This window comes from Myotis nattereri, assembly GCF_964212035.1.
Source record: "Myotis nattereri genome assembly, chromosome: 7".
In the NCBI taxonomy this organism is placed as follows: Eukaryota; Metazoa; Chordata; class Mammalia; order Chiroptera; family Vespertilionidae; genus Myotis; species Myotis nattereri.
Genome location: NC_138082.1, coordinates 46,925,360 through 46,952,324, shown reverse-complemented (window position 1 = coordinate 46,952,324; position 26,965 = coordinate 46,925,360). Strand labels below are relative to the sequence as shown.

At 43.2% G+C, this 26,965-nt stretch overlaps 1 protein-coding gene across 1 annotated transcript in view; it reads left to right on the top strand.

Moving 5' to 3' along the window:
* Positions 1-26,965, top strand: part of MYO3B (myosin IIIB) — a gene marked incomplete at its 3' end in the record, with an annotated part of 345,767 nt that overhangs the window by 207,689 nt on the left and 111,113 nt on the right. The window contains exons 25-27 of the mRNA XM_081095513.1: positions 12,006-12,117; positions 12,992-13,154; positions 14,405-14,485. Of these exons, the coding sequence (XP_080951639.1) occupies positions 12,006-12,117; positions 12,992-13,154; positions 14,405-14,485 (356 nt within the window). The remainder of the gene's footprint in view (positions 1-12,005; positions 12,118-12,991; positions 13,155-14,404; positions 14,486-26,965) is intronic.

The window sequence follows — 26,965 nt, the reverse complement described above, 5'->3', positions numbered from 1 at the left end:
GCCCAGGTACCTTCCCTCTGAAGCCTGCCTGGACTTCCCCATGCTGGTAGTTGCTCCACCCTCTCTGCTCCCACACCGGGATGTTTATATCTTTGTATTGGAGCATATACTCTTATTTGTATCCTCACATTTCTGCCTACCCCCCTGGAGTGTGAAGGGAACTTCTGAGGGGATGGAGTGGACTCATTTTTGTGTCCCTAGCATCATACATGGTAGAGTGTTTGGTCCATGGTGTGTGTTTAGTGTTTCCTAAATGAGGGGCTCTATCCGTCAGGAATACATTTAACTGTGAATAACAAACAAAAGTAAACAAACATTTTTTGTGGCTTAAAGCAGGGCTTCTCCTGACATTTTGGACCAAATAACTCTTTGTTGTGGAAGTCTGTCCAGAGCCTTGTCATATGTATAGCAGCATCCCTGGCTTCTGCCTATTAAGATGCCAATAGCCCTCTACCCCCAAGTTGAGACAATAAAAAAACATCTCCAGATACGGCCAAATGTCCCCTGGGGAGTGAAATTCCCAAATTGGGAACCACTGGCAAATAGGTCTGTTAGTTTCTTACAAAAAGAAATTGAGAGGTGAACTATTTTTAATGTTACTTTTTAGCTGTTCAATAATGTCATCAGGAACCTGACTCCCTTTTATTCCTTTTACCATCCTTAGTGTGGGAGTTGGCTTATAGTCTCATGCTCATAAGGTGGCTGCTGCCTCTCTAGGCACCATGTCTACACTCCAGGCAGGAAGAAAGGGGCAGGAGGAAAGGCTAAGCCAGCACATTTGCCCCACTTTTGTTAGGAAAGAAAACATTTTCCCAGGAGCCATTTCACCTACCTCCCATTGGCCTGGATTGAGCCACATGACCATTCCTAACTACAAAGAGGGACTTAGAAAGTGGGAACAGGAGGGGGGCTAGGCACATTGTCACCCAAGAAAAACTGGTATTCAGTTAGCCAGGGGATATAAGTGGAAAAGACACTAATTATGCTTATCACAGAAATCTAATGTTTATTAATTAAATGAGGGAGAGACTAAATAACTAAGGGGCTGAGTGAATTTGAATAAATACTTCCAGTTCAGCACAACCCACTCTTTGCTATTCAGCTTCTTCATCAAGACTGTAGTTTAAGAATTAGCAAGTGCGGAAGTGCCTGCCTGAGTAGAAGCAGGCAAGATACTGAGGACGCTTTCATTCCATTGCCATGGAAAGGCGTGTTTGCAGTTTTAAGCATGAAGCAAATTCTTTCAGCTCTTGCAAAGTGAACTGAATATCATTAGTTATCACTGTGAAAACTTCAGCTATGAGGACAGGGTTCCTGGCAATCCCTTACAGAGCCCCAAGGTTAGTACTGGCCCATAGGACAGGAGTTGAGAGAAAAATCAGTGTCACAGAAGAATCCAAATATCTGTGACAAGAAAGGCTGAAATCCAAATTTTAATTTTCAAAGAATAAAGCTTCTACTTTTTGCTCTGGGGAGTCAGCAGTTAATAATGAAATATAAAAAATCCAGGCGCTAGGGTGGCCATGCCATGCCTTGCCTCTCGCAGGACATTCTCGGATTTATTTTCACCTATAGCAACAGAGGTGAGAGCCTGCCATAAAATAAATCTTAATATACCATTCAGATAAGCTAGTATATCTGCAGCAAAGTAAACAAGGTCCTTAGTTACCTGTAAATCTATTTACATGGCAGTGAGGGACATGTTAAAAGATAATACTTAGGGAAGCATAATGGACAGCTTCAGCACTACAAGTAAAATATATTGCATACTTTGAGAATAGTCTCTGCATTTACCTCCCAGGGGCAGCAATTGAGAGGTGGTGTTCTCTGGGCGGGATCTCTAACAACAGCAGTCCTTGTATACTGTCATTTTCACCTTCTTTTTCTTGGTTTAATTGAGAGAGTGACTTGCTCACCCTTCCCCAAGTGTGTGTGTGTGTATGTTGATGGTTTTTATGTAGGTGAGACCTTAGATGACTTCTTTACTCTCTTAACTCTTACATTGCCATTGTTATAGTCTTGGTTAGTGCAATAAACAAAAAATAGTTTAAGAGTGCCTCTTATAATACCATTTAAAGACTCTAAGCAATGGCCTGGTCCAACTTTCCCGTTTCACAGATGGGGAGACTGAGGCCAGGGAGATGAAATAGCTTCCTCCAGGCGCATCTTTAGCAGGTGGCAGTATCAGTCTTTGCAGGTTGCTATAGACTGAAGAGAATTTCTGTGACCACTTCCCTTCCTCCTTAGCGGGCAAGATGGCTTCAAATTGGCCCTGTCTAAACTGAGGATCTTCCTAACTTGCCTATGGCTATCGATGATTCAAAATCCCAAACCTCATCCTTTTAAGGTTCTGCCTTTCTCACGGAGCCCACATTGCTGACAGATGTCTTTCACCTATTCAAGTACCAGAAAAATCATTTCTGTAGTTGACAGCTACGCGAATTCAGCCTGAAATTTGAAGTGGTGATTCACAAAGTGATTACAAGAGGTAATATCAGTCACACTGTTCTCTAAAAATACTGAGTGCTGGTAGTAATAATAAGCCCAGGCTGTCTTTCCTGATTCTCTTAATGTCTTAATTGTGGGCAGCCTCAAGACCTAATTCAATTACAAGGAAGAACCCGTGTAGCAATAGAAACACAGGAAGCAATGGCCACGTATGGAAACAGTGCAAGAAATAACAAAGGAAATCAAGGAGAAAGACGATATGAGGGTGTTTGATAGTATCAGTGCAGTTGGATTGGCCACCAGCTTACTCTATAAAAATCAGTGGCTGAAAGAAAACTCCGTCCCTGCTTGGACAATCCTTAAAACAAATGTCAGTGGGACTAACTAATGTTAGATAATGGTAACAATGAGGCAGAGAAAAAAAAGAATGAAGAAAAAAGAGAATAAGTAGGAAAGAAGAAGGAGAATGTAAGGATACCTCCTGGCACAGAGATAGCAAATGAGTGCCACTTAACTCTCCAACCCCAGCTGCAGATCTGGTCCTCAAAGAGGCACATTTTCTTCAGAGCCCAGATGTGGCTGTGAATTCCCCCCCAACATGGGACTCTAGTCCATCAGCGGACCCATACTAGCCATTCCTGTTTTAGTATGCTCTATTCTCTTTATAGTAAATATCTGCTCACCCCTAAGCATGTTGGTGTAGGGATGACTCAGAGGAAAGATTGCTAGCTATTTCTTCATATACATTTGGTTAGAGAAAAAAAAATAGATTTTTGTCAAAAAAGGAAGGAAAGAAGGGAGAGGGGCATTTATTGGCCATTTACTTATGGCAGGCTTCATGCTAGTGCTTTACAGTATCAACTCACTTAGCATTGGGAATGGCCCCAAATCAATGAAATTATTCCAGTTTAATACAGGAGGAAACTGGCTTAAAGTCACACAGATAGTTTGTGGTTGAGTCAGGATAGGAAATGAGTTTGATTTCAAAGCCCATCCCCAAAATATGTAAATGAGATAGTTAAACAAATCCAATATTAATTGAGAAATCAAGCTGTAGAATTCATTCAGAAAAAATATACATTAATAATTTTGTCAGTTGTAAAACAGAATAATCAGTTTAATGTTTAACGTTTTATTATCAATTAATTTGTGAATGCACTCAACCTCAATCTCTAATTCCCAGTGCTTTTTTTCTTTAGAAGGCCTCCCTAAAGCTTCTGAGCAGGCATCAGCATCAGAAATATTTATTAAGTGCCTATTGTGTGTGCGGGGTGCTGTACGAGTAGAACTGAATTAGAAGGAATTTACGACCTCAGGACTTTCACTATTTAATATAGATCGTAATAAAAGATCAGAATTAAAAAAGAAAAGAAAAGATATCAGGATAATATATTGTGACTTCTTATTCCAAGGCCCAAATTTAGAGGTCTTCCTAAGTATATAATGGCTTTTTTCTTTTTTTGGTAGCAGATGGTGGCCAGCTGTTCTGTCTTTACTGAAGGCCAAACATGAAGGGGAAAAATTTAAATAAAGGGCCTTACGGTAAATCTGAGAAAGAACTTAATAAACTAAATCTGGATTTTTATACACACTAAAGGGAAGTGGGCAATTGGGGGTAATTATCAAATTGTCCAAGGCAAAATAGCTTAGTTCCCTCTTTTATCTGCATAGGAGAAAATTATTTATATGGATTGAATTGTTCCAATAATGGTCCTGGGTATCTGAGTAGACAGTCTGGGTGGTCACTGATGTAGATTGAGGGTCCCTCAAGGGATATTCTAAACTAGAAAAGGATTAACACTTTGCCATATAACTGGGGGCATTTCTACTCAGATGCAAGTGATATCAACCAGATTAGTAACTACATGATTCTTTTACCAGGATTTGGGCCCATTGTAATTAAACTATAACAATTTATTTAATGTTTGAAATTAAGTTTTAATTAAAAAATAATGAAAACCATTTCTTCTAAAATGTATTTATTTATTTTTAAATCCTTAACCGAGGATATGTTCATTGATGAGAGAGAGAGAGAGAGAGAGAGAGAGAGAGAGAGAGAAAAGGAAAGAGAGGGAGAAAAAAATCAATTGGTTGCCTTCCATATACACCCTGACGGGGAATCAAACTGCAACTTTTTGGGGAACAGAACAACACTCCAAACAGCTAAGCCACCAGGCTTGACTCCTCTAAAATTTTTAAATATTACGTATAAGACTAAAGTCTTTCTGCACCCCTAATTTCATTTCCCAGCATCCTGCTCTCATCATGGCCCCTCTCTAGAATAGCCACTATTATTCTTTTGGTAGTTTTACCCTTTCAGAATACACACACACACACACACACACACACACACACACACACGAAAAAAAACACACTTTGCTTTTTTAGCTTAACTTGAATCACATTTTGTACCATTTGGCAACTTGCTTTTCTATTTAACAATATGTAGTAGAGATAAATCCATAGCTCTAATACATTCCTTTTAACTCCCTCATTGAAATCAGTGATATTCATTTAGCCATTCCTCTACTGCAGATATTGACACTGTGTCCAATTGTTCATCATTGCTCAATAAACAAAACATTAAATGTGTTTGAGAATTTCTTAAGAGTGGATTTTGAACAATTGGCCTTCCCAAGGGAAAGTAATGTGCTGCCGAAGGTCATTTGGACCTAACAAGGAGAAAAGATGATGGAGAGACATGGGAGCCAGTTTATTTCCCAGCTAGACTGTGTCACTATAGGCGTCACTTCCCTTCCCTGGGATTCTGTTTCTCTCAGTCAGTGGCTCTTCATGCACAGGAATCTCCTGGAGAGCTTGTTAAAACAGATTGCTGAGCCCCACCCCCAGAGTTTCTGATTCAGCAGGGGTGTGTGTGTGCAAGTTTCAGGTGCTATTGGTACTGCCAATCCAGAGCCACTGTTCTAGGTATATGTTGAGGAGAACAGACTGTGAAAAAGATCACTGTTGAGATTCCAAGAGCCCCAATCAGACCATCTAGGCAAATTTTTTAAGTCTCCCAACTTATCCAAGTATAATGACATAACCCAAGACTTGTCGCAGTAACAGTATTCGGTTAATGAGAGAAATCAGTTTTAAAAACCACAGAAGCAATTTTTTAGGCCAAGGGGCAAGTCAGCATAGCATCATTGTTGGAAAGAATCTTAAAAAGGTCATTCAGTTCAACTACCTAGCTAAAACTAGAATTGCTTCAGCCACATTCTTGACCTTGTCAATCCACTTACCACTGAACAGTTCCAGAATCTAAAAATTCATTCTTTGGCTCCTGAGGGAGGCCATTCCATATTTTTATTTTTTATTTATTTATTTTTTAAATATATTTTATTGATTTTTTACAGAGAGGAAGGGAGAGAGGTAGAGAGTTAGAAACATCGATGAGAGAGAAACATCGATCAGCTGCCTCCTGCACATCTCCCACCGGGGATGTGCCCGCAAGCCAGGTACATGCCCTTGACCGGAATCGAACCTGGGACCTTTCAGTCCGCAGGCCGACGCTCTATCCACTGAGCCAAACCGGTTTCGGCTCATTCCATATTTTTAGATGTCTAATCACAACAATGATCCTCCTAACCTTGACCCAAATCATCCTTTAGAAGCTCTTATGCATCCATCCCAGTTCTATCCTCTAGGCTTTAAAGAATAAATCATCTTTCTTCTCTACTTGATGGCAGTCAATTATAGTATTTTCCTAAGTCAATGTTTCTCAAACTCTATAGCACATCCAAATCAGCACAGGAGCTTATTAAAATATAGATTTCTGCCGAAACCGGTTTGGCTCAGTGGATAGAGCGTCGGCTTGCGGACTGAGGGGTCCCAGGTTCGATTCCGGTCAGGGGCATGTACCTGGGTTGCGGGCACATCCCCAGTGGGAGATGTGCAGGAGGCAGCTGATCGATGTTTCTCTCTCATCGATGTTTCTGACTCTCTATCTCTCTCCCTTCCTCTCTGTAAAAAATCAATAAAATACATTTAAAAATATATATATATAGATTTCTACCTCTCATTGCAGAGATTGTGATTCTGTGTCTAGAGTGTGGCCCAAGAATCCACATCTTTTATGAAATCTTCAGGTGGATCTGATTCAGGTGGTCTGCATATGACAGTTTAAGAGATTAACAGGGTTCAGGACAAACTTCCCCACAATATGACACCTTGGCACATTGAGTATTTCAGGCGGGAGGAATCTGAGAAATGGCCTGTGCAGGAAGGACTTTCTGACCTTCTTCTGAAGCAGATCATAAAATCCTCATGTGAGGGGTGGCTCCCTCTCCCCGAAGGACAAACATGCTGATCTCCAAAGAAAAGGGGGCAGAGAGGAGTCCGAATGGACATGTCTTGTAAGTTTCCCCCGTTAACGATACTCAGCTCATACTTTCTGTTCCATCAGATCTTTCCACAACTCTTTACTTTTCATCAAACCCAGCATGAAAACATTCAGGTTTAATCATTTCTTCCGGTGTTCATTTCCTTACAAACGCTCCTGTGTCACAGATAACTTATATTGAACAAATTTGTATGCTTTTCTCCTGTAAATCTGTCTTTGTCAGGCTTCTAATTTTCAGACCGAATCAGTGATCCTAAGAGGCTCAGGGAAAACTTTTTTTCCTACCCTACTACACTAACCTATTTTTGTTTCTAAACTCAATGCACCCAACAGCTTCATCAGTTCCTCATATAACACGGCTTGAGTTCTGTTCTCTATACTGGTTGCTAAAGACTCTCTGCCAAAAGACACCCCAAAATATATTCATTACCTCCACCCACCCTGATATTTATTTATTTATTTATTTAGTTAGTTAGTTAGTTAGTTAGTTAGTTATTTTAGAGATTTAGGTCATTTTATTCTGAGACTTTCTTTCAGTTCTAAAATTCTCCTTTTTTATTTATTTTTTGTTTAAAGTATTACATATGTCTCCTTTCCCCTGATTGACCCTCCTTCCCCCGACCACTCCTGAACCCCAGGACAAGCTCCCACCACCCCAGTGCCCATGTCCATCTGATTTATTATTTTTTATTGCACTTATTTCTACCCCAACCAGCACCGGGGATTGAGCCTGCAAACAAAGTACATGCCCTTGACCAGAATTGAACCCACAACCCATGAATCCACAGGCTGACCCTCTAACCACTGAGCCAAATTGGCTAGGGTTGCTCCTGAATTTTTGACCCTCGGAAACTATAAAATGACAAATGTAGGTATTTTTAAGCCATTAATTTTGGAGTAATTGTGATACAGCAATAGAAAATTAATATATCCTAGAGCAGGGGTGGGCAACCTTTCTGTGAGTGCATGCCAAAACCAGCAAAATCTCTGACTCAAAATTCTTCTGCGTGCCAACCCTAATTTTTTGAGAACATGTTACACCTACTTGATATCTCTTAAGGTGTACGTATGTGAAGAACCTTGAAGAAATAATAAAATTTATTCAAGCGACAAAAACACAGTATATGATGGTGAAAAATACATTTATTTTTTAATGTATACATGTTATGTAAAATTATTTATTTATCTAAGATGCACCTACACTGAATTTATCTGAAAAATAAAAAAGTCGATATTAAGAAAAAAATTGTAAATGGAAGATTATAAGAGAGGGTTTCGCGTGCCAGCAAAAGTTACTGGCGTGCCATGTTTGGCACGCGTACCAGGGGATGCCCACCCCTGTCCTAGAACCTTATGGATCCTTCTAGTTTGTGGTTCTATAATTTACATGCAAGAAGAAAGAAACATATGTGCCCATAGATAGCTGAATGGGTAAAGATGATGTGATATATCTATATCTATCTCTCTCTATCTATGAGTATTTCTCAATTTCTCAGCAATAAAAAAGAAAGAAATCTTGCCATTTGTGACACCCTGGATAGACCCAGAGGGTATTATGCTAAGTGAAATAAGTCAGATAGAGAAAGACAATATCATATATTTCATTTACATGTAGACTCTAAAAAAACCCTCACACAAACCAATAAACAAAACAAAACAGAAACAGACTTACAGACACAGAGAACAAGCTGACGGTTGCCAAAGAAGTGTTGGGAAAACAGAAAAGAAAAATAAATGCAGGAGGATGTATCTCGAGTTGTCTGTTGCTTTTACTAAGACTATAAACTGCTTTGCCTGCTACACTTTCAAACTCTTGAAGAGCCTACAATAAACATTGTAAGCAGAAAACAAAATACTATTTTTAATAGAGATAGTTGTAAACTGGATATTTACTATTTTGATAGCTTATATGTTTTAATAAGATGAAACCTTGGGAAATGTAGCACCTTCTTTAGAGTTCTAAAGCAGGAAAGGTTCTCTTAGGTCTTAGGAGGACCATCAGGAGTTATGTGACTCCTTGACATTGTACGCAACGTGTTGTATTCAGAGCAGTGTTCTAAGAAAGAATGTATTTGACCAGATTTTCCTTCTCCTCTTCCCTCCAAAAGAGTGAAAAAGCATTTATCTGGATCCCATTCCCCTTGTGGGAATTTGGGTACAGAGATGAAATTAACTTACCGATGGTTAGAAACAGAGGTCTTCTTAACTCAGAGCTCAGACTCTAATCTGCAAGGTGAATTTTACTCACAACGGGCAGCTCACGGCAGAACTGATTTTTGCAATGCTCTCAAGTGCCCAGACCCAAGACAAACCTCTACACTTGTGATTTTGCTGTTATGCATATCTCCTGCCAAAGCCAAGTGGAGAAGCAGGGACTGAAGAGTCTGTGCTGATGCCATGACTTGCCTGGATGGGCCTGAACTTGACCCCTGGTTATCCTTCCTCCCCTTAGCTCCACAAGACACCTCCCAGGCTTGGCTAAATGATCTGCCATGGGCCTGCCCACCGTTCCGGGGTTCTGAGAGAGCACTGCCTCCCCTCAAGGTGAAAACACAGACTCAGAGCCTTGGATACATTCCCAGGATTCTGAACGCAAATGTTTCCAGCAAATTCAGCATTATATCCTAACTTGCAAAATGATCTTGTAGCACAAATATAAAGTTAGATGACTCAAGTGCTCATTGGATATGTATATCTACACTAATAAAAGAGAAACATGCAAATTGGTGTCACTCCACTACACCCACCAGCCAATCAGAGTGACTATGCAAATTAACCCAACAAAGATGGTGGTTAATTTGCATACACAGGTGTGTAGTAAAGACTGAAGGCTCCTGCTGGAGTGAAGACTGAAGACTAAAGACTGAAGACTGAAGACTGAAGAGGCTTGACTTCTCTGCTGCGGCCAGACCAAAGGCCTGGGTCCCAGGTGCCGGAGGAAAATCGGTGCCAGCAGCCAGAGGAAGGAAGGCCTATTGCGTGAATCTTCGTGCAATGAGCTTCTAGTTTTCCCATAAACAAATATGGGAATCTTTGGCAGGAGGAAGGGACATTTTTTATATTTTGGTGGTTTTTTAAATAAGTAAAAATGGCTCTGTATTTAAAAGTAATTTCAAAAAACATATCAGCCTTGTCTGAGAAATGGCAGGACAATTTTTGATAAGGAAATTAAATTTATTTTTTATGCTTCCAAGATGTTGAATTTAATTATAGATGGCAGCAAAGAGCAGAGAAAAGATTCTTGAAAGTTTTTAAAAGAAAAACTGAGATAAAGTTTTTCTAAATGGATAATATATTAGTTATATCTCTTTTTTTTAAATGGGAAGAATAAAGAAAAGGAGAGAGAAAACCCTTTTGTTGGTGTTCTTTGAATCTACCCAGGCAGATGTGTTTTTGGTGATTGTATCAGGAGACCATACCTACTCTACACCTTGAGACAGATGTGTGACTCAGCAGGTCAGCAGTATTAAGCTATGACCACTTTTGCTATTTGCTTCCGATGGACTTTTCAAAGCATAGTCAAACTTTATACAATGGTGTCACCAAACTAAAGGGGTTTGTTCACCTGTGGGTGTCAAAGCCCAATCAAATGTGAACTGGAGCTTCCTGCAAAGAAAGTAAAGGTTTATTTAAGGAAATGGCACCAAACCCAGAGTCACAGGTGAGCTAATACTGTAAGACCTGGCTCTCTGTTAGCCTCTAGTACAGTGATGGCGAACCTTTTGAGCTTGGCGTGTCAGCATTTTGAAAAACCCTAAGTAAACTCTGGTGCCGTGTCACATATAGAAATTTTTTGATATTTGCAACCATAGTAAAACAAAGATTTATATTTTTGATATTTATTTTACATATTTAAATGCCATTTAACAAAGAAAAATCAACCAAAAAAATGAGTTTGCGTGTCACCTCTGACACGCGTGTCATAGGTTCGCCATCACTGCTCTAGGGGATGGGTTCTATAGGGGGGAAATCATTAATCTTAGTGACTAAGGGGGTTAGGATCATGGTTAGGGTCATGGTCTCTATTGAATGGTCGGTGCTAGGATAGGGGTAGTTGGTCATTGCTTCTGGCCCTGATGTCAGCCATAGCATCACACTGTCTGGTTTCCCAAGGGTGTGATTGGTGGGGTTGTTCCCATTTTCTGGGTGTAGAGCTGAAATACAACTGAGGCCTGGATGTTATCTATAGTTTGACTGAAACTGTGTCACTGTGTTCAGCATGCCTGGGGCTTTGTTCCTAAGATTATTTGATGCTGACCAGAACCCCATTGTCTGAGGGATTAATGATTTAGGGAGTGGACATGCAAGGGAGGGAGGTGAGTGAGACAAGGTCCTCACAGGCTGGATAAGGCCAGTTTTAATCAAAGGAAAGAAGGCGAAAAGGTCAGATTAAATAAATGAAGTTTTTGCGTGGTTACAATAGGATTACAATTTTTAAAAATTTTTAGATGTTTTTTATTCAAAGGTTCTCAACAGAAAAAACTAACTATCTGATCAAATGTACAGTTCAAAGATGTCTTTTGATGTTTAGCAACAAGTCCTAGGAAAGAAAACTAGAGCAAGCATTATTTTGGACCAAACAAGTAAGTTACCACTGGCAAGTTTGTGGCACTAGTAAAACAAAATAAAAATTTAATTCTCTTGATCATATAGATATCTCTATGAAAATCATTTTTTTTTCCAGTCTGTACAAGGTCTTTCTTCATAAAAAATGTAATGGCTATTTACTAGGTGATGTTTAACTGATTTTCTTTTTTTTTTAATATTCAGAGGTTATGCTTTCCAACTCTTACCCAGATGAGTATGACACTTAGTTTGGATATTTCAATCAGCAGATTTCCCCTCCTCTTACAAATTATTTTTATAATAGTAATTCTAACATTTTATTTGATGATTTTCACTGGAAGAGCTATCTAAACTTCAGCTTTCTATAAGGATTAATACTTTGGGTTTTCATGCAAAAGATGTCATATATGCATTCAATATGAATTACAAAGCAGTGTTAAAAGGGAAATGCACATAGCAGAAAGTATGAAAGTAGGTAAGAGCCAATAAGCATAAATTGTATATCTTTCACTATCTAGTACATTATTATCAGTGCTCAAGAATTATTTACTATTAAAAAACAGCATGTCCACAGGCCCAGAGCAATTCTACTAAACTAAGTGAAATGAAGACTAAAAATACTTTATCTTACTCTTTTATTTTGTAGGTATTATTACTTGGCATTCAGAGCACATCAGACACCTCTTGCTAGCAAAGAGAGTTGTGTTGCTATCTTGGAAAAGTCCAGATTAGATCACTGGGTGCTTGGAAAAACAAAGGTAGTTCTTTCTTTATTGTTCACATTGTCACCTGTGATGCTATATTACATACCCGCGTCTCTTGTCAGTGATATGAATGGCCCTGTAAATTGTGTAGCTTAGCAGATAAGGCCCCAACCTAACAATGATCCTGGCTGGTCTTGGGTCAAGAGTCCCAGTACCTCAAGGACCAGAGGAGGAGCATGTGCCGCTGGTCGGCATGTCGTCTGAGAGCCACTTAGCATTTCTAGAATGAGATCTTCAAGTTTATTTTTAAATGTCCCTTTTTTCCAATGCTACTTATTTCAGCACTTATTTAGACTCTTGTTGTGTTATTTATCGCATACCCTAATGAACAGTCTCATGGTGTCCAGCTTTTCACTTGGGAGAACATCGCATCCCTGCAGGAGTCCAGGTGTTTATGGCCCCTTCTGAATTGCCAGGCAAAGCCAGCCTTAGCCTAAGTGTTGATGGCAACACTCCTGCTCCTCGGCAGAAATTAGACCCCTGTGGGTCATCTAGGTCCCTGTCCCTGGGAACTTCTGTTGGCTTGGGGTCAGTTCTGATGGGTCGCACCTCCAGTAGAGGCTGTGGGGAAAGAGACTAGAGATCAAGCTGAGAAAAGGGAATTCATGGCAGAAATGAGACAGGCTTGGAGGATAGTTGGGATCTCCTACAGCCCTATCAACTTCATCGTATGTTTGTATCCATAATCACAGATTGGCTCAGCCTTAGAAGTGGAATTGCATTTGCTTCCAAGAAGTTCATAACATTAGCATAAATCAAGTCACTGTAAACTTTATTTAGATAATGATTTTAATATTTACATGCTGAAATAGAGTGAATATCTGTTTGGAAGCCTATATATAATGCCAAAACTAATGTCTCATTTCAGGTTTTTCTCAAATATTACCATGTTGAGCAGTTAAATTTGCTGCTGCGAGAAGTCATAGGCAGAGTGGTTGTGCTGCAAGCATATGCCAAGGGGTGGCTTGGAGCCAGGAGATACAAAAGAGTCAGAGAGAAGAGAGAGAAGGGCGCCACTGCCATCCAGTCAGGTAAATGGTCCTGAATCTTGGCATTTCATTAAGTGCCGGTTCTCAGTGGTTTCTTTTCTTCCTCCCTCCCCTCCTTCCCCTCTTTCTTCCCTTCTACCTTCCTTCCTTGCCTCAGCAAATCTTTATCCAGTGTATCCTACAGGCCAGGGCCTGTGCTAGTTGCTGGGGAAATAGCAATAGCAAGAGCGCCATGCTCCCTGACCTCCAGACAACCAAACAGGCTGTCGCAACACACTGTGACGAGTGGCAAGACAGCGGCAGTATGAAGTGGGCGGAGGTTCAAATCCAAATCACACGGACATGCGGACATGTGTCCCAGCTCCCGGATGACTGACATGATTTACACTTCAGGTCTGTTAACAGGTTTTCAGAGTCAGAATTTCTAATGCCACTTCGGAAGGCTTTTCTAGCCCAGACAGGGCTTGCAAACCGAGGGCCCTGTCATATGCCCAGCCCAGTCGGTGCCTCTGCATACCTGTGTGCATTTATGTTACAAACAGCGTTTGACTCCTGTGTGCTTGGTGAGTGGTTGTGAAAGCCCCAGCCTGTCTTGAACATAGCAGAGCACCTCCTTCGTGCTCTCATAACGTGCTCTCGTAGTGTTCGCTCTGGACTTCCTGACCTCGCTCGGCAGCACGGGGAGCTGGGACAGTCTGGGGGGCGCAGAGGAGCGGCAGTCGTGCTCCTGGTGTGCGCCCTAACGCCCCAGGTCTCTGACTAAAGGACTCAGCACAGCGGCGGCGAGTCCCTTCTCTTTCTCTGCATCCATGCATCTTTACCCTCACCCAATGCCAGTGTCGTGCTGCTAATGATTCCCCTTAATTCCCCTCTTTATTATTCTCTCCTTCAACTTTCATGTTTATACCTCCCTTCCAATAACAAAGATGGAGCAGGTCACATGGTTTAACTGTTTCCCACCCCCAAAGCCTGAAGACAGAGCTTCCTCCATGGGATGGAAGGACAGGGGACCCCCTCACCTGGGATAGGGGTTCCTAGTCATGCATACATGGAATCCAGAATGTTCTGGAAACTCTGCCTGAATGAAAATAACTCCTCCTCAGAAGCATCCTAGAGCCAAGCTGAGAGTACAGAGAGGCCCCCCTTCCCCATCCCTGCTCACGTATCTCTGCTGATTTTGTTCAGTGAGGGAGGAGGAGAGGGGTAATAGATTGGAGGAAAACAGCTTATATCAATTCTCTGGCACGTGCTTAAATTAATGTCATTCCTAGCACATGGTTTTATATTTTTAGCCTGGAGAGGATATGATGCTCGGAGGAAATTTAAGAAAATAAGCAACAGAAGGAGTGAGTCTGCTGTTCATATTGAAGCAGGTAATTAAAACATCATTTTCATAGCATCCACTTGGAAATATTCCGTGATTAAGTTCATATGAGTTTAGGAAAGCTGCGAGGTTAATAATTCAGGAGCATTGGCATAGGCGTCAAGAATTTGAGGGAGGGTTTTTTTGTGCTGTGTCTGACACACCCCGTGTGTGGCGATGATGAGAATAACCCTTGTGAGCATTTGCTGTGTGCTACACTTGCCTAAGGATGCTCTGAGTAGGTACTCTTAGATTCACTCTATTTCAACAGAGGGGGCAACCAAGGCACAGAGAAGTGAAGTAGCGTGTCCAGGATCACACAGCTAGCCAGCCGCAGAGCCAGCACTGGGACACAGGCAGTTTGCATAGAGTTAACTCCGCATACCCGCCAACAGAACAAATCCCTCCCCTCTTGGAGGCACATGGCCCTCATCTGTGAAATGAGAGCAATGGCTAAAAAGGTCAGGAAGGTGCCTTCCAACCTTGGAATTCTCTGACTATGCCAGACCTGTGTCTCGGCATCACACAGGCAGAAATAGCTCAGGAACTTTCCCAGCAGATGGAGTTTTCTTCCCCCAGGCTGTTATGTGCCTAAAGTGATCTTCTGGATCCATAGGGTGAGCACGAGGTGGCAGCGTGGCCATGGCTACCTGAGCGCTGTGAGCTCTGGTTCCTGGCTCCTCAGTCCCCTCCTTGGCTCCCAGGTTACTCTGCTCTTTTGCAAGTGGCAGTATCCACAGTGGCTACCAGGCTGGGTTTCCTCTGTCATTTGAAGCTGTACAAGCCTAATTGAGGAACTGGAAAAAACAGGCCCCAACATGCCAGTAGCTCCCAGAGCTCAAGACATGGGAGACAGAATGAGAATGTGGCCAGTCCAGTGGACTCAGACGTAGGGAGAGGGGTAGGGTTTCAAATAATGCCATGACTGAAGCAGATCTTTATATCAAATAGACCACAACTGTTTCCAGGGGGTCCTTGCCCAGAACCTGGCTCCAGGAATACTCAGAACTCTCTTAGGCCACTGTAGAAGCCAGACTTCTTCATTCCAAACCAAAATATTTGGGAGGAAAGGATGTCATTTAAATGCAAGTGTGTAAACTTTTAACACCATTCCCTAGGACAGCTGTCGGCAAACTGCAGCTCGTGAGCCACATGCGGCTCTTTGGCCCCTTGAGTGTGGCTCTTCCACAAAATACCATGTGTGGGTGTGCATGTACAGTGCGATTGAAACTTCGTGGCCCATGCGCAGAAGTCGGTTTTCGGCCTGGGCAAAACAAGTATACAAGACGAGTATGGATGGGAGAGTTGGAAGGGGTCGACCTCAGCGAACGTACCTCAATCAGATTGAGGACGTTTTTAGTAAAGGCCAGCTTAGGAGTACCCTAATTAAGTTAACAATGTACCTACCTATATAGTTTAAGTTTAACAAATTTGGCTCTCAAAAGAAATTTCAATCGTTGTACTGTTGATATTTGGCTCTGTTGACTAATGAGTTTGCCGACAACTGCCCTAGGATTTCTAAGCTCTACAACTTCAAAGCCTCAGGAGGAGGGATGTGATTCTAGTTGCAATTTAAGAAAGACAATTCAAAGTGCATTTGTTCCTTACTTGCCCACCTCCCACCACACACACACACACACACACACACACACACACACTTGGTCCCCCTTAAGAAAGGATACTGGGCTGACTTCTGATCTTGCAGCTTGGCCCTAAGCCCAACATATGTTTTAAAATATAAACTTTGAGCTTATCTATTGTTGATCCACTGAATCCAGTATGTAGGATCATAAATCAAATATTCCCTCTCTGAAGATCATATTTGGAGGGCTCCCTGTGTTGGTGCCAAAATGGTACCAGGTGTTAGGCCAGTGGAGTCAGACTGGACCTTGGTTCAGCAACCTCAGTACTTGAGTTCTGGCTAAGAAAGAATTCAGAGCCAAGACTCGAACTATACGAAAGAGTTTATTTAGAAAGTCACAGAGGTAGAAGAAGTGACCCATAGAAAAAATGCACTCAGGAAACAAGTTACAGAGATAAAAGAAGGCCTCTTGGAGCTTAGGAGAGAGAAACAAGGAGAACTTCTTGGGCCAAGGGGTGAGGAAAAGTGTGGGCGGGCTCAAGGGAGGATCCCAATAGACTACTCACAGCTTTGCAGGTGGATCCCATCTCTCTCCATCCACCATGGAAAAAATCCAACCATGGCTTCTGCAGGGCCAAGGCAAAGGTCAATGCCCACAGTTTCTGCTTCCTAGTCCTTGGGAGCCCACACAGTCTGTCTCACGCCCCAGGTCACATGTTCCTGGGCAGGAGAGAACAGGAACCAACAGGGCAAGTGTGGGTCCCAAGAAAGAGAAAGAGCTTTTTTGTTTTCCTGGAGTTTTAACCAGGAACTTTTTTAAACTAGCCGATTAACTTTCCAAGTTTTTGTGGGCTTCTGATGGGTTCAATGATCTCTTTCCTAGTTAGACCAACAGGCCTCTAGAGTCAAGCACCTCTCCGTGCTCCATTTTGAGTTTACCGGGCATGTCCTTGTCTCCCCCTGCTTCCCTCTCCCACACAATCAATCAGGTACCGAGAGGGGGAGGAGGAGTATGAATCCCCTTGGAGGGACAATGCTGCGATTCCCTGGGTTGTGAAGCTGTAGCTTCCTGGTGAAACAAACAGGCATCATGTCCCATACCCTTTGCTTCCTTTCCCTCATTAATATCGAGTGTATTATGGTAACAGTTTCAGGTTCATGGTCTCTACTGATTGGCCAGTGTCAGAGCAGAGGGTCATTTGTCAATGCAGCTGATCTTGTTTTTATTGATTTCACAGAGAGGAAGGGAGAGGGAAAGAGAGATAGAAACATCAATGATGAAAGAGAATCATCCATTGGGGGTGCCTCCTGCACATATCCCACTGGGGATTGAGCCCACAACCCAGACATGTGCCCTGACCGGGAATATAACCGTGACCTCTTGGTTCATGAGTTGACACTCAACCACTGAGCCACACTGGGCAATGCAGCTGGTCCTGATGTCAGCCATGGAATCACTTATTTGCTTTTGCTGCTTTTCTGGGCCTGGAGCTGAAACCCAACTGAGGCCTAGATGTTATCCCTAGGGGTTAATGCTTAGGGAGTAGTGCATGTTAGGAATGCTCTTAACTGATGTCATGGGAATAAAACAGACGCTTGAAACTTCTGCAGAAGAGTGCAGTGCCCCAGCAACAATATGGCAGGCAAGCACAAAGAAGGGGAAGCCTATTCTCCTTTTTATTTCTGACGTGTCACTGCGCCATACCCTGATTGGCTTAAGGGTGTGGTTTCACAATCTGGCCTGAATGTCTAACCTGAGGAGGGTGGAGCAACAGGGCGGGGGCAGTTTCAAATGCCTGCCAGGAAGTGGTGCAAAACTATCTTTGTCTCCTACAGTAAGGAAGCCTGAGTGGATTTGAGTACAAAATTAAAGGTTATAAAAAGGAAATGGAGTTAATCTATACTAATAATAGAGGAATATGCTATTGTCTGGGACACTATCACAGTAACAGTAACGACCAAACAGCAGGCTGCGAGGGGTGACAAGACCGGCAGAGGAGTTAGTGAGGGACGACCAAACTATTGAACAGCAGGCTGCATGGGGCAACCAAGCTGGCAGGGGGGTTAGTGAGGGATGACCAAACAACTGAACAGTAGGCTGCATGGGGGACCAGGCCTACAGGAGGGGACAGTTGGGGGTGACCAGGCTGGCAGGGGGGGCAGTTAGGGGCAATTAGGCCAGCAGGCAGAGGTGGTTAGGGGTGATCAGGCTGGTGGGGGGGGGGGCGGTTAGGGGTAATCAGTCAGGCAGGTAGGAGTCAGCGGTGCCGGATTGTGAGAGGGATGTCCAACTGCCGGTTTAGGCCCAATCCTGACCTAAACCGGCAGTTGGACATCCCCCAAGAGGTCCTGGATTGGAGAGGGTGCAGGCTGGGCTGAGGGAACCCTCTCCTCCATGCACGAATTTTGTGCACTGGGCCTCTAGTTTCTAAACTATGATTTTGATAGAAAAGACTTTCTAATTCTTACGTGTGCAAAGGCCCACTTGGGAGTCACATGAGGCCACTCTTCAGCCCCTTGTTCCTCCTCCAAGGGGGTCTATCTCAGGACTAGCAATATGCCAAGGGAGGAAAAGTCAGGGGAGGATCCAAACCACATGACCAGCGATATGAAAGGTCAAGGGGTCTAAACCGCATGACCAGCCATATGCTAGGGAGGAAAGGTCATCCTGCGGGTTAGGTCCTTGTTTTCTCAGTTTTGCCCCTTCGACACCCACCCAGGGCTTACCACCCTGGTGACCTTCTGTACCTGGCCCATTACCCTTGCTTTGCTCACATCTGCTAACTGCCTACCACACCTATTTGCATTCTGTTATTGCCAAGTGAACACTGCATACAAAGTCAAGTCTCTGTCACCGTGGTATCAGCACAGTCATGATTACATTACTTCAGTGCAGCACCTGCAGGAGGGGTACCATGGAAGGATAATTTTGTTTTGTGGAATCAGAGAGAACACATTTCTTTAAGGGGCTTCCTTCCTTCCTGTCTTTCCTTTCCTTTTTTTTTTTTTAGGTTTTGCAAACATCCCCCTTCCTTAACCTGGTAGCCAGTGTTCCCACTTATCAAGTGGCTTCAGGATTTTCCATGAATGTAGCCTGCAGAGGCTCAGACAGGCACGGAGACTCAAGGATGACACTAATCTCAACTCTTCTTCTTGGAAGTAAAGTGTAGCAGCCAGAGAGCAAATGCAGACGGTGTCTCTTTGCCTTTTACCATGAACAGGAATTGAGGTGCTGGTGTTGTGTTAGCAGAAATGATTCATGGGCAGAGTAACAACATTTGCTATTTTACAGGCAGTTTATTTTTACTTGAGAATGTTTTCCTTATCTTCAGATTTGAAGCACAGTTGTGTTTATCTAAAAGGAGAAACAGTTATTCCAACTGCTCTACTTTGGAGCATATTCTTTTCTTCCCAAACGTAATCCTCTCATTACAAGCTCCTCTTCCTGCAACAAGGACATTTCTGAGTAGAACAGGCCCCTGACATGGCAAAAGCAGTTATCTCCATCATCTATATAATAAAAGCCTAAGCGACCGTTAGGGCGGAACGACCAGAACAACTGATTGCTATGATGCGCACTGACCACCAGGGGGCAGACTCTCAACGCAGGAGCTGCCCCTGGTGATCAGTGCACTCCCACAGCGGGAATGCTGCTCAGCCAGAAGTTGGGCTCACAGCTGGCAAGCACAGCAGCAGTGGCAGGAGCCTCTCCCACCTCTGCAGCAGCGCTAAGGAGCAGCAAGCCAAGCAGTAAGGAGCCTGCCACTAAGGAGCAGAAACCCGAGCAGTAAGGAGCAAGCAGGTGGGTGGTAAGGAGCGAGGGATCTCAGATTGTGAGAGGGATGTCCAACTGCTGGCTTAGGCCTGATCCTAAGCCGGCAGGCAGACATCCCCCAAGGAGTACCAGACTGTGAGCAGGCAGATATCCCCTGACAGATCCTGGACTGTGAGGACTGCGAGGAGAAAGAAAATTAATACCTAGGTGCATTACAGGGAAACTACAAAAAAAAAAAAAAAAGGCAGAGAACATCTTAAAAGTAGTCAGAAGAAAACCGGCAGGCAGACATTTCTCAAGGGGTCCCGGACTGCAAGAGGGCTCAGACCGGGCTTTGAGCGCTCCCCTCCCCCGCCAGTGCACAAATTTTGTGCACTGGGCCTCTAGTATATAATAAAAGGCTGATATGCAAATTGACCAAACTGCAGAACGACTGGTTGCTATGATGCACACTGACCACCAGGGGGCAATGCTCAACACAGGTGGTCAGTGCGCTCCCACAGGGGGAGCACTGCTCAGCCAGAAGCCAGGCTCATGGCTGGTGAGTGCAGCAGTGGTGGTGGGAACCTCTCCTGCCTCTGTGGCAGTACTAAAGATGTCCAATGGCTTAGGCCCACTCCCCGTCGGACATCCCCCAAGGGCTCCCAGACTGTGAGAGGGTGCAGGCTGGGCGTAGGGACCCCCCAAGTGCACAAATTTCATGCACCAGGCCTCTAGTATGTATATATAATTGATTTCAAAGAGGATGGGAGAGAGAGTAACATCAATGATAAGAATCATTGATCAGCTGCCTCCTGCATGCCCTACATTGGGGATCAAGCTGCAACCCGGGCATGTGCCCTGACTAGGAATTGAACCGTGATCTCCTGGTTCATAGGTCAACACTCAACCACTGAGCCACGCTGGCCGGGCAGATTCTCTTACTTTTGAAGCCTGCAGGAAGTGGCTGGGGATGTTGTCATAGTATACCTTTTTCTGGTGTGTTCTAAGGTTATTCTCAAATTTATTATTTTTTCAACAAACCATTTTATTTGAAATTTTGATTCTGTGGAACGCGCTTGTTTGTATTTCAAGTTCTGGCACATAGTCTTTGTTAATGGTGTTGCTAAGATATGTTATGTACTTTTAAAAGCAGCCCTTGAAATTTAGGAAGCATTTGGCCTACATGTTACTACAGAGCATATTGAAATTTGTTTTCCTTTCATCTCCTTCCCAATAAAAGCAGCCGCACGGCTTATCCCTTTAGCTTCCTCAGAACTTCCTTTCAGAATTCCCGATCTATTACCGCACATTCACATACCAGAAACAAGATGCCTTTTCATGCTGTCAACCTTTTTCATCTGAAATGTAAATTAATTCTTGCTGGTATGCCTGACAGAGATCAAAGTCAGGCATTAACCTTCTTGGGCTTTCTGGGGAATCCATCCCCAGGACCCGGCTGCCACTGCAGCGGCCAGTGTCCCTGTGAGGGGGCCTCCTCCAGGCAGCCCTTGTGTAGGAGCCACTATTTCAAAGGCTCAGAGTTCTTTTGTAAACCACCTCATTATCACTTTAAATTAGGTGAGAAGTGATCTGCCTGGCCAATGTGTATGTGTGTGTGTGTGTGTGTGTGTGTGTGTGAGAGAGAGAGAGAGAGAGAGAGAGAGAGAGAGAGAGAGAGAGAGAGAGAGAATGAGAGAGGGGGACACACACTGCTGCTTGTATTAACCGTGGGCCCTTTGCTCAGATTCCTGGAGCTTGCTGAAGTGGTTCTGACAGCCAGTGATCTCCGTGTGATAGAGGGAGGGACTGGGCTCCAGATTGGCAACCTCTCCCCTTGCTCAGTGGGTCACTTCTTGCCTGTCAGTCTTTGAGGTAGGCCGCATTTACATTTTCAAAATAAACAGATGCCTTACAAATACAAGAGCCGGTGGTCTAGAGATATCTCTGCGGGCCCAAACAGTTCATCGGCCAGTGATCAAATGCTGGAAGAGAAAGCAAGCGGAAAACATACCCTAGGCACAGGCACATACATTTCCTATGTGTATAGCACTGCGCTGCAACAGAGGGCCTTTATGAGAGCTGGGGGTCTTGGGGAGGGAGAGCTGAGGATCCCAAGCCAAAGTATACTTTATAGTTTATCAGTCTCCTTATGAGGGTGGCGTGCACAGAGGGGAGGGGAGAGGTCCCAGAGGGGTAGCAACTTTGGATGCCATCTTGGTGAGAAGTGGCATGTTGTATTTTTATTGTTGGTTAATGGTGATAACAGGCTTTTACCATAGGAAAAATGTTTTCCTTTAAACTCCGAAGAATTAAAAGTATACACTTTTAAATCAGAAAAATAAGATTGTATATATTAGTGTACAATAGTTTAAGTAAGAATTAATGGCTATATTATTCCATTACTAATCTACTTTTAAAAATGAACTCAAGTTTCAGAAAGTGGATATAACTAGATTTATTCAGGTAAAAATGCATCCATTCCTCAGTAAATACTATCAAAACAAACAACCTGTGGGGAATTTTTAAAAGAGCTACAATGTCTCTTCTTTAACTTTTCCAAAGTACTGGCTTTAAAACTGCCTTTCTAGTTCCAGATTCATTTTTTAAATGAGGGCGAAGTGGTGGGCCTGCCCCTCTCAGAGGAAATGCCTGGAGGAGGTGACAGTGGAGCCCTAGGGGCTGGGAACAGAATTTCAAAGAGTGTCTTCTCAGAGGAAGGAGGAGCAGGCTCTTCCTTCATTCTTCCTCCCTCCCCGCCCCCCCCCCCCCCCCAACCACCAGCACCCCAGGAGCAGGAGCCCATTGGTTTACAGAACATGTTCATTGATTGCCTCAGTGCTGTGGACACTGTTGTTTTCTCTTCCTCTCTGTCCTCTGATCAACTTCTACTTACTCTCCAACTTGGCCTTTTCAACAACACAGATGTCCTCAGAAGATAACAATAGCGCTATAAAAACGATGGCCATTCTCCTTCTGATGCCCCTCGGGGGAAAGTGCTTTTCAGAGTGTCAGCTACGACTCTGCCAAGGCTGAGAGCGCCTTCCAGGAGCCTGTGAACAGGCATTTTAAACTGGCTGCAGCTGGAACTGCTGAGCGCTTCATGTGACACCAGCCATAGGAGTTGCTTTAAATGCTGGTTCCCAGGGAGGAAGCAAGCTCTAGCACCCTGGGGCACAATTTCTGATGGCAACTTAGAGGCTATTTAACTTCTTCTAGAAGCCTGGCCCTGCAGGATGAGAGCATGAGGTTTTTGGTGTTTAAAACTGCCTGAACTTTTAAACCTCTTTCAGTGCAAGGCCTCCTTCTAGCCTTTTCTAACTTTAAAGGCCGGTGCCTTTAGCACGTTGGGGGCTTGGCAATGACTAGCTAGGTGGTTGCAGCAATTTCCCAGAACTACATTTCCAGGAATATCCCGAGGTATGCAGAGCAACTATATTTTAAATTAGAAAATTAATTTCTTTCATTTTCTTATTCAGCTACTATTTGCTAAGCACCTACTTTATGCTGGGGCTACCATGGTGAACAATGGGACTTAATCTGAGGCTTTAAATTTTCCATCTCCAATATAGACGGCTATAAAACATGCGTTCCCTCAAAGGGGTACTTTGTATAAATCAGACACTCTAGATTATGTCAACACTCATTGGAAAAGAGTCTCTAAAATGCCAGTGCAAAATAAAGAGTTGAAATCATTATGAAATATAGCTGAGGATCTGCATTGAAGTGACCCATGCTTCTCAATGACCATGGTAGATTCTTTTCATTCTGACGAAGCTGTGCATCAGCAGATCGTTGATCACAAACCAAACAGTAGAGGGAGGTCAAGGGAATGTACCGTGAGGGAAAAGGTCCACAATGAACAAACAGAAGAAAAACAAGCGTGCCCTCTGCCCTGCCCTCTATCACTTCTTTCTGAGTCTCTATTTGTCATTCTGCCTCTATCTCACTGTTTCTCCACTCGTTTCATTTCTCTGTCTTAGAAAGATTCCTCATCATTTCATGCAAAAGCTTAATTTCTCAAAATGCGAGAGAAGACAGGTTCCAAACTTTTCCTGGTCATCGGGCAGCAGCCAGCTGCCTGTCCTTTGCTGGCGTGGTAGGCCATATCCATGCAAGAAGGAAGAAACAGCCAAGGAAATGAATTAGCTGGTGCCCTGCGCTTGGGACGAGTTGTAAACTGCAAACTAGCTCCACCGTCTCCTAAACTTTTAACAGAAAACAGGGTTTCCTTCAGGCTTATGCAAGGGGTCCTGCTCATCCACTCACACACTGCCTGGGTTTCTCTAACTCTAAAGAGCTGTGGCTGACTGGAGGAGGAAAATGTTTGGAACTTGGAACAAGTACCTCAGGAAAACATGCCTTGTCTGTGAATGGGATCAGCACCTACAGAGAGACCCTAAGCATGGCTTAGAGAAAGTGGCTTATAGCTGAGCAAAGGCCTGGCCTGTGGCTTCAAGGTTCTGTCAAGAAATGGACTCTGCCCAACCCCGGTGGGACGCACACACTAGAATTCTTGCCATGAAATGACTTGGAAGGCAGAGGAGTGTCTTTTGCTGTGAAATCAAATTATTGCCCCTGTTAGAAGGAAACCCCCGGGGTACTGTTTATCTGGTGCACAGAGAGGAAGCTGAAAAGCCATCATGGACTTGAGGTCTGCGGATGCCTGTCATACTGACGTGGCATGGAAATGTGCTTAAGGCGCTGGCACCCCCAGGACTTAGATTAAAATTCCAGAGATTCTTCAATTTGGAATAAATTTCTCCATGATAGACCTCATGCGGAGCTCCAAACCTGGCTGCAAAGAGGTGGTGTGCGAAATGGTACCTTTACCACCTCAACATTGAGTGGGGCAACATTATTATGGTCAACAACATACCCAAGCGGCCTCTACTTTTCAAGTTTTTTAAAATATAAAATCATAAAATGTGCACATTTTATGGCCTTTATTAGTTATTTATCCACATAATAAAGAAACATTTACAGAAAAAATTAACTGTGCTCTGGCAAGATGATCAAATTCCCCTTCCCCCCACACCTTAAAAGTCTCCTGTGTATAGACCGATTTTGTTTTCTGCTTTCACAGATGAAACATAAATTTAAATAACTTGTTTCCCCTTATGGGTTGTGTGAGTTTAAGAATTGTTATCAGAGTCTTCATCTGAGTCTTCACCCAATGCTGTTTCAGTCAACCATGCTCTTTTATTGGCTTCCATCTGGAATATGGCACATGGACATAGGGTACCAGTCAAAGCATTGGGAAGAGTTTTACATATCATCCTAAGCATGGACTTCGCAGTCAAAACAATTGACTTTAAATCTTGGCTATGCCACCATTTGTCTGGTTTAGGGAAAATTACTTCTAAGTCTGTTTTCTCAACTATAAAATGGGACTCATTAAGGCCTAATTCTCAGGACTAATTTTGAAGATGATAGCAGAAGAGATATGCAGAGCCGCCTGCACAGTACCCACACAGGGCAGATATTAACTAAATGCTAGTTCCTTTTCTGCATTCCCTTTCTAAATATGTACTTCACTGGGAAAAAGAAGTCAATCTTGTAGGATGAGCATAATGATGTTATAACTTCACAAAGATGAAACTATTTCTCTCATTTTCAGAGAAAAAAATTGTACCTGCCAAGTCTCAAATGCAGTTGCAATAAAACCTTCATAAAAAGAATTTTCCAAATATTAATTTATGCTTATTTGACAGGGAAAAATTCAAATGCAATAATGGCATGTGAAAGATTTCAGGTAGTTTTGTTTTTGTTTTTCGGAAAGAGCTGTGCTGAGAACTTGATTCATTTGTGTAGATACATTTTTCAATGACTACAAAATTATTAAGACTTAGGTGGTACGCTGCTGACATCACATTTTCCACTCACTTGTTAGAGGCCCTTCTGCAACTTGTCCTGTAGATGAGCAAGTCCCCTCCTCACCCCTTCCACGAAGTCAGAACTTCTAAAATCCAGGAGCTAAACATCACCCAGATTTTCTGCCTGCTCGTGTGGAAAGCAAGTCGCCTCTCAGATGTCTGAAGAGTTGGAAGATCTCGGTGTGCCTATCACGTTTAACCCACAGTGACGGGTGATTGGCAGCATACGAGCTGAGCGACAGCCCTTTGGCTGGGAGTTCAAACCCCAACACGAGGAGCCATAGCAGGATCACGGCTTGATTGGCTGTGGCCATGACGTCTGAATCGCCGAGCACAGAGGCGGAGGCAGAGGTGACAGCTGGTAGCCATTCTCCTCAATAAAGTTGTGACGGTTGAGATGTCTAAGCAACCAGATCCTGCTAATTTCACAGACTTTGAGCCAAGTGCTTAGTGTCAAAACCAGCTATGGTCAATGATGCACATGGCTGTGAAGGGTCCCTCGTCCACAGCAAGGTCTGCCCACAGACTCTCCCCGGTGGGTTAGAAGCAATTGGATCCTGCTTTCCAGCATCTCTCCAGTTTGAGGAGAAGAAACTCAGACAGTTTGATAAAATTGGATGAACACATACAGTCAGGTAACCTCCCTCCACAATCAAGAACAAGAAAAGTCCTCATGCCCTTTTATGTCATTCATCCCTCTTCCCCCCACCCTCACCTCCTGGTGACCACTAATGAGTTTTCTGCTCCTATAGTTTTGCCTTTTCCAAAATGTCATATAAATGGAGTCATATAGTATGCAGACTTTTCCATCTGGCTTCTTTCACTTAACATATTGCTTTTGAGATTCATCGGTGTTGTTGCATTTATCAGTTTATTCTTTTTCATTGCTGAGCAGAATTCCAGTGACTGGCACGGTACCACAGTTTTGTCCATATAACAGTTAAAGGACATTTGTTCCCAGTCCTTGGTGATTATGAATAAAGCTGCTATAGACATTCACATCTTTATCTTTTTCAGAAAAACTTATAGAAAATGAGATAACTTTGCTTTATAAGAAACCAGAGCTGTATGAGCAATTTACACTTATTATTCAAAGCTTTTTCACTCACCTTATTCCTATATTTACCATAGTATCCTTGAGAACGAGGCTAGGGATCTTACCTCCCTGCAGTCCAGACTGCCCAACTCCTGATCAGCTGTCCTTCCCCTGAAACATTTACTTAACATCCTGTCTGTGCAGAACACTCTGCTAGATGCTTTTGGGGTAGTCATAAAAAC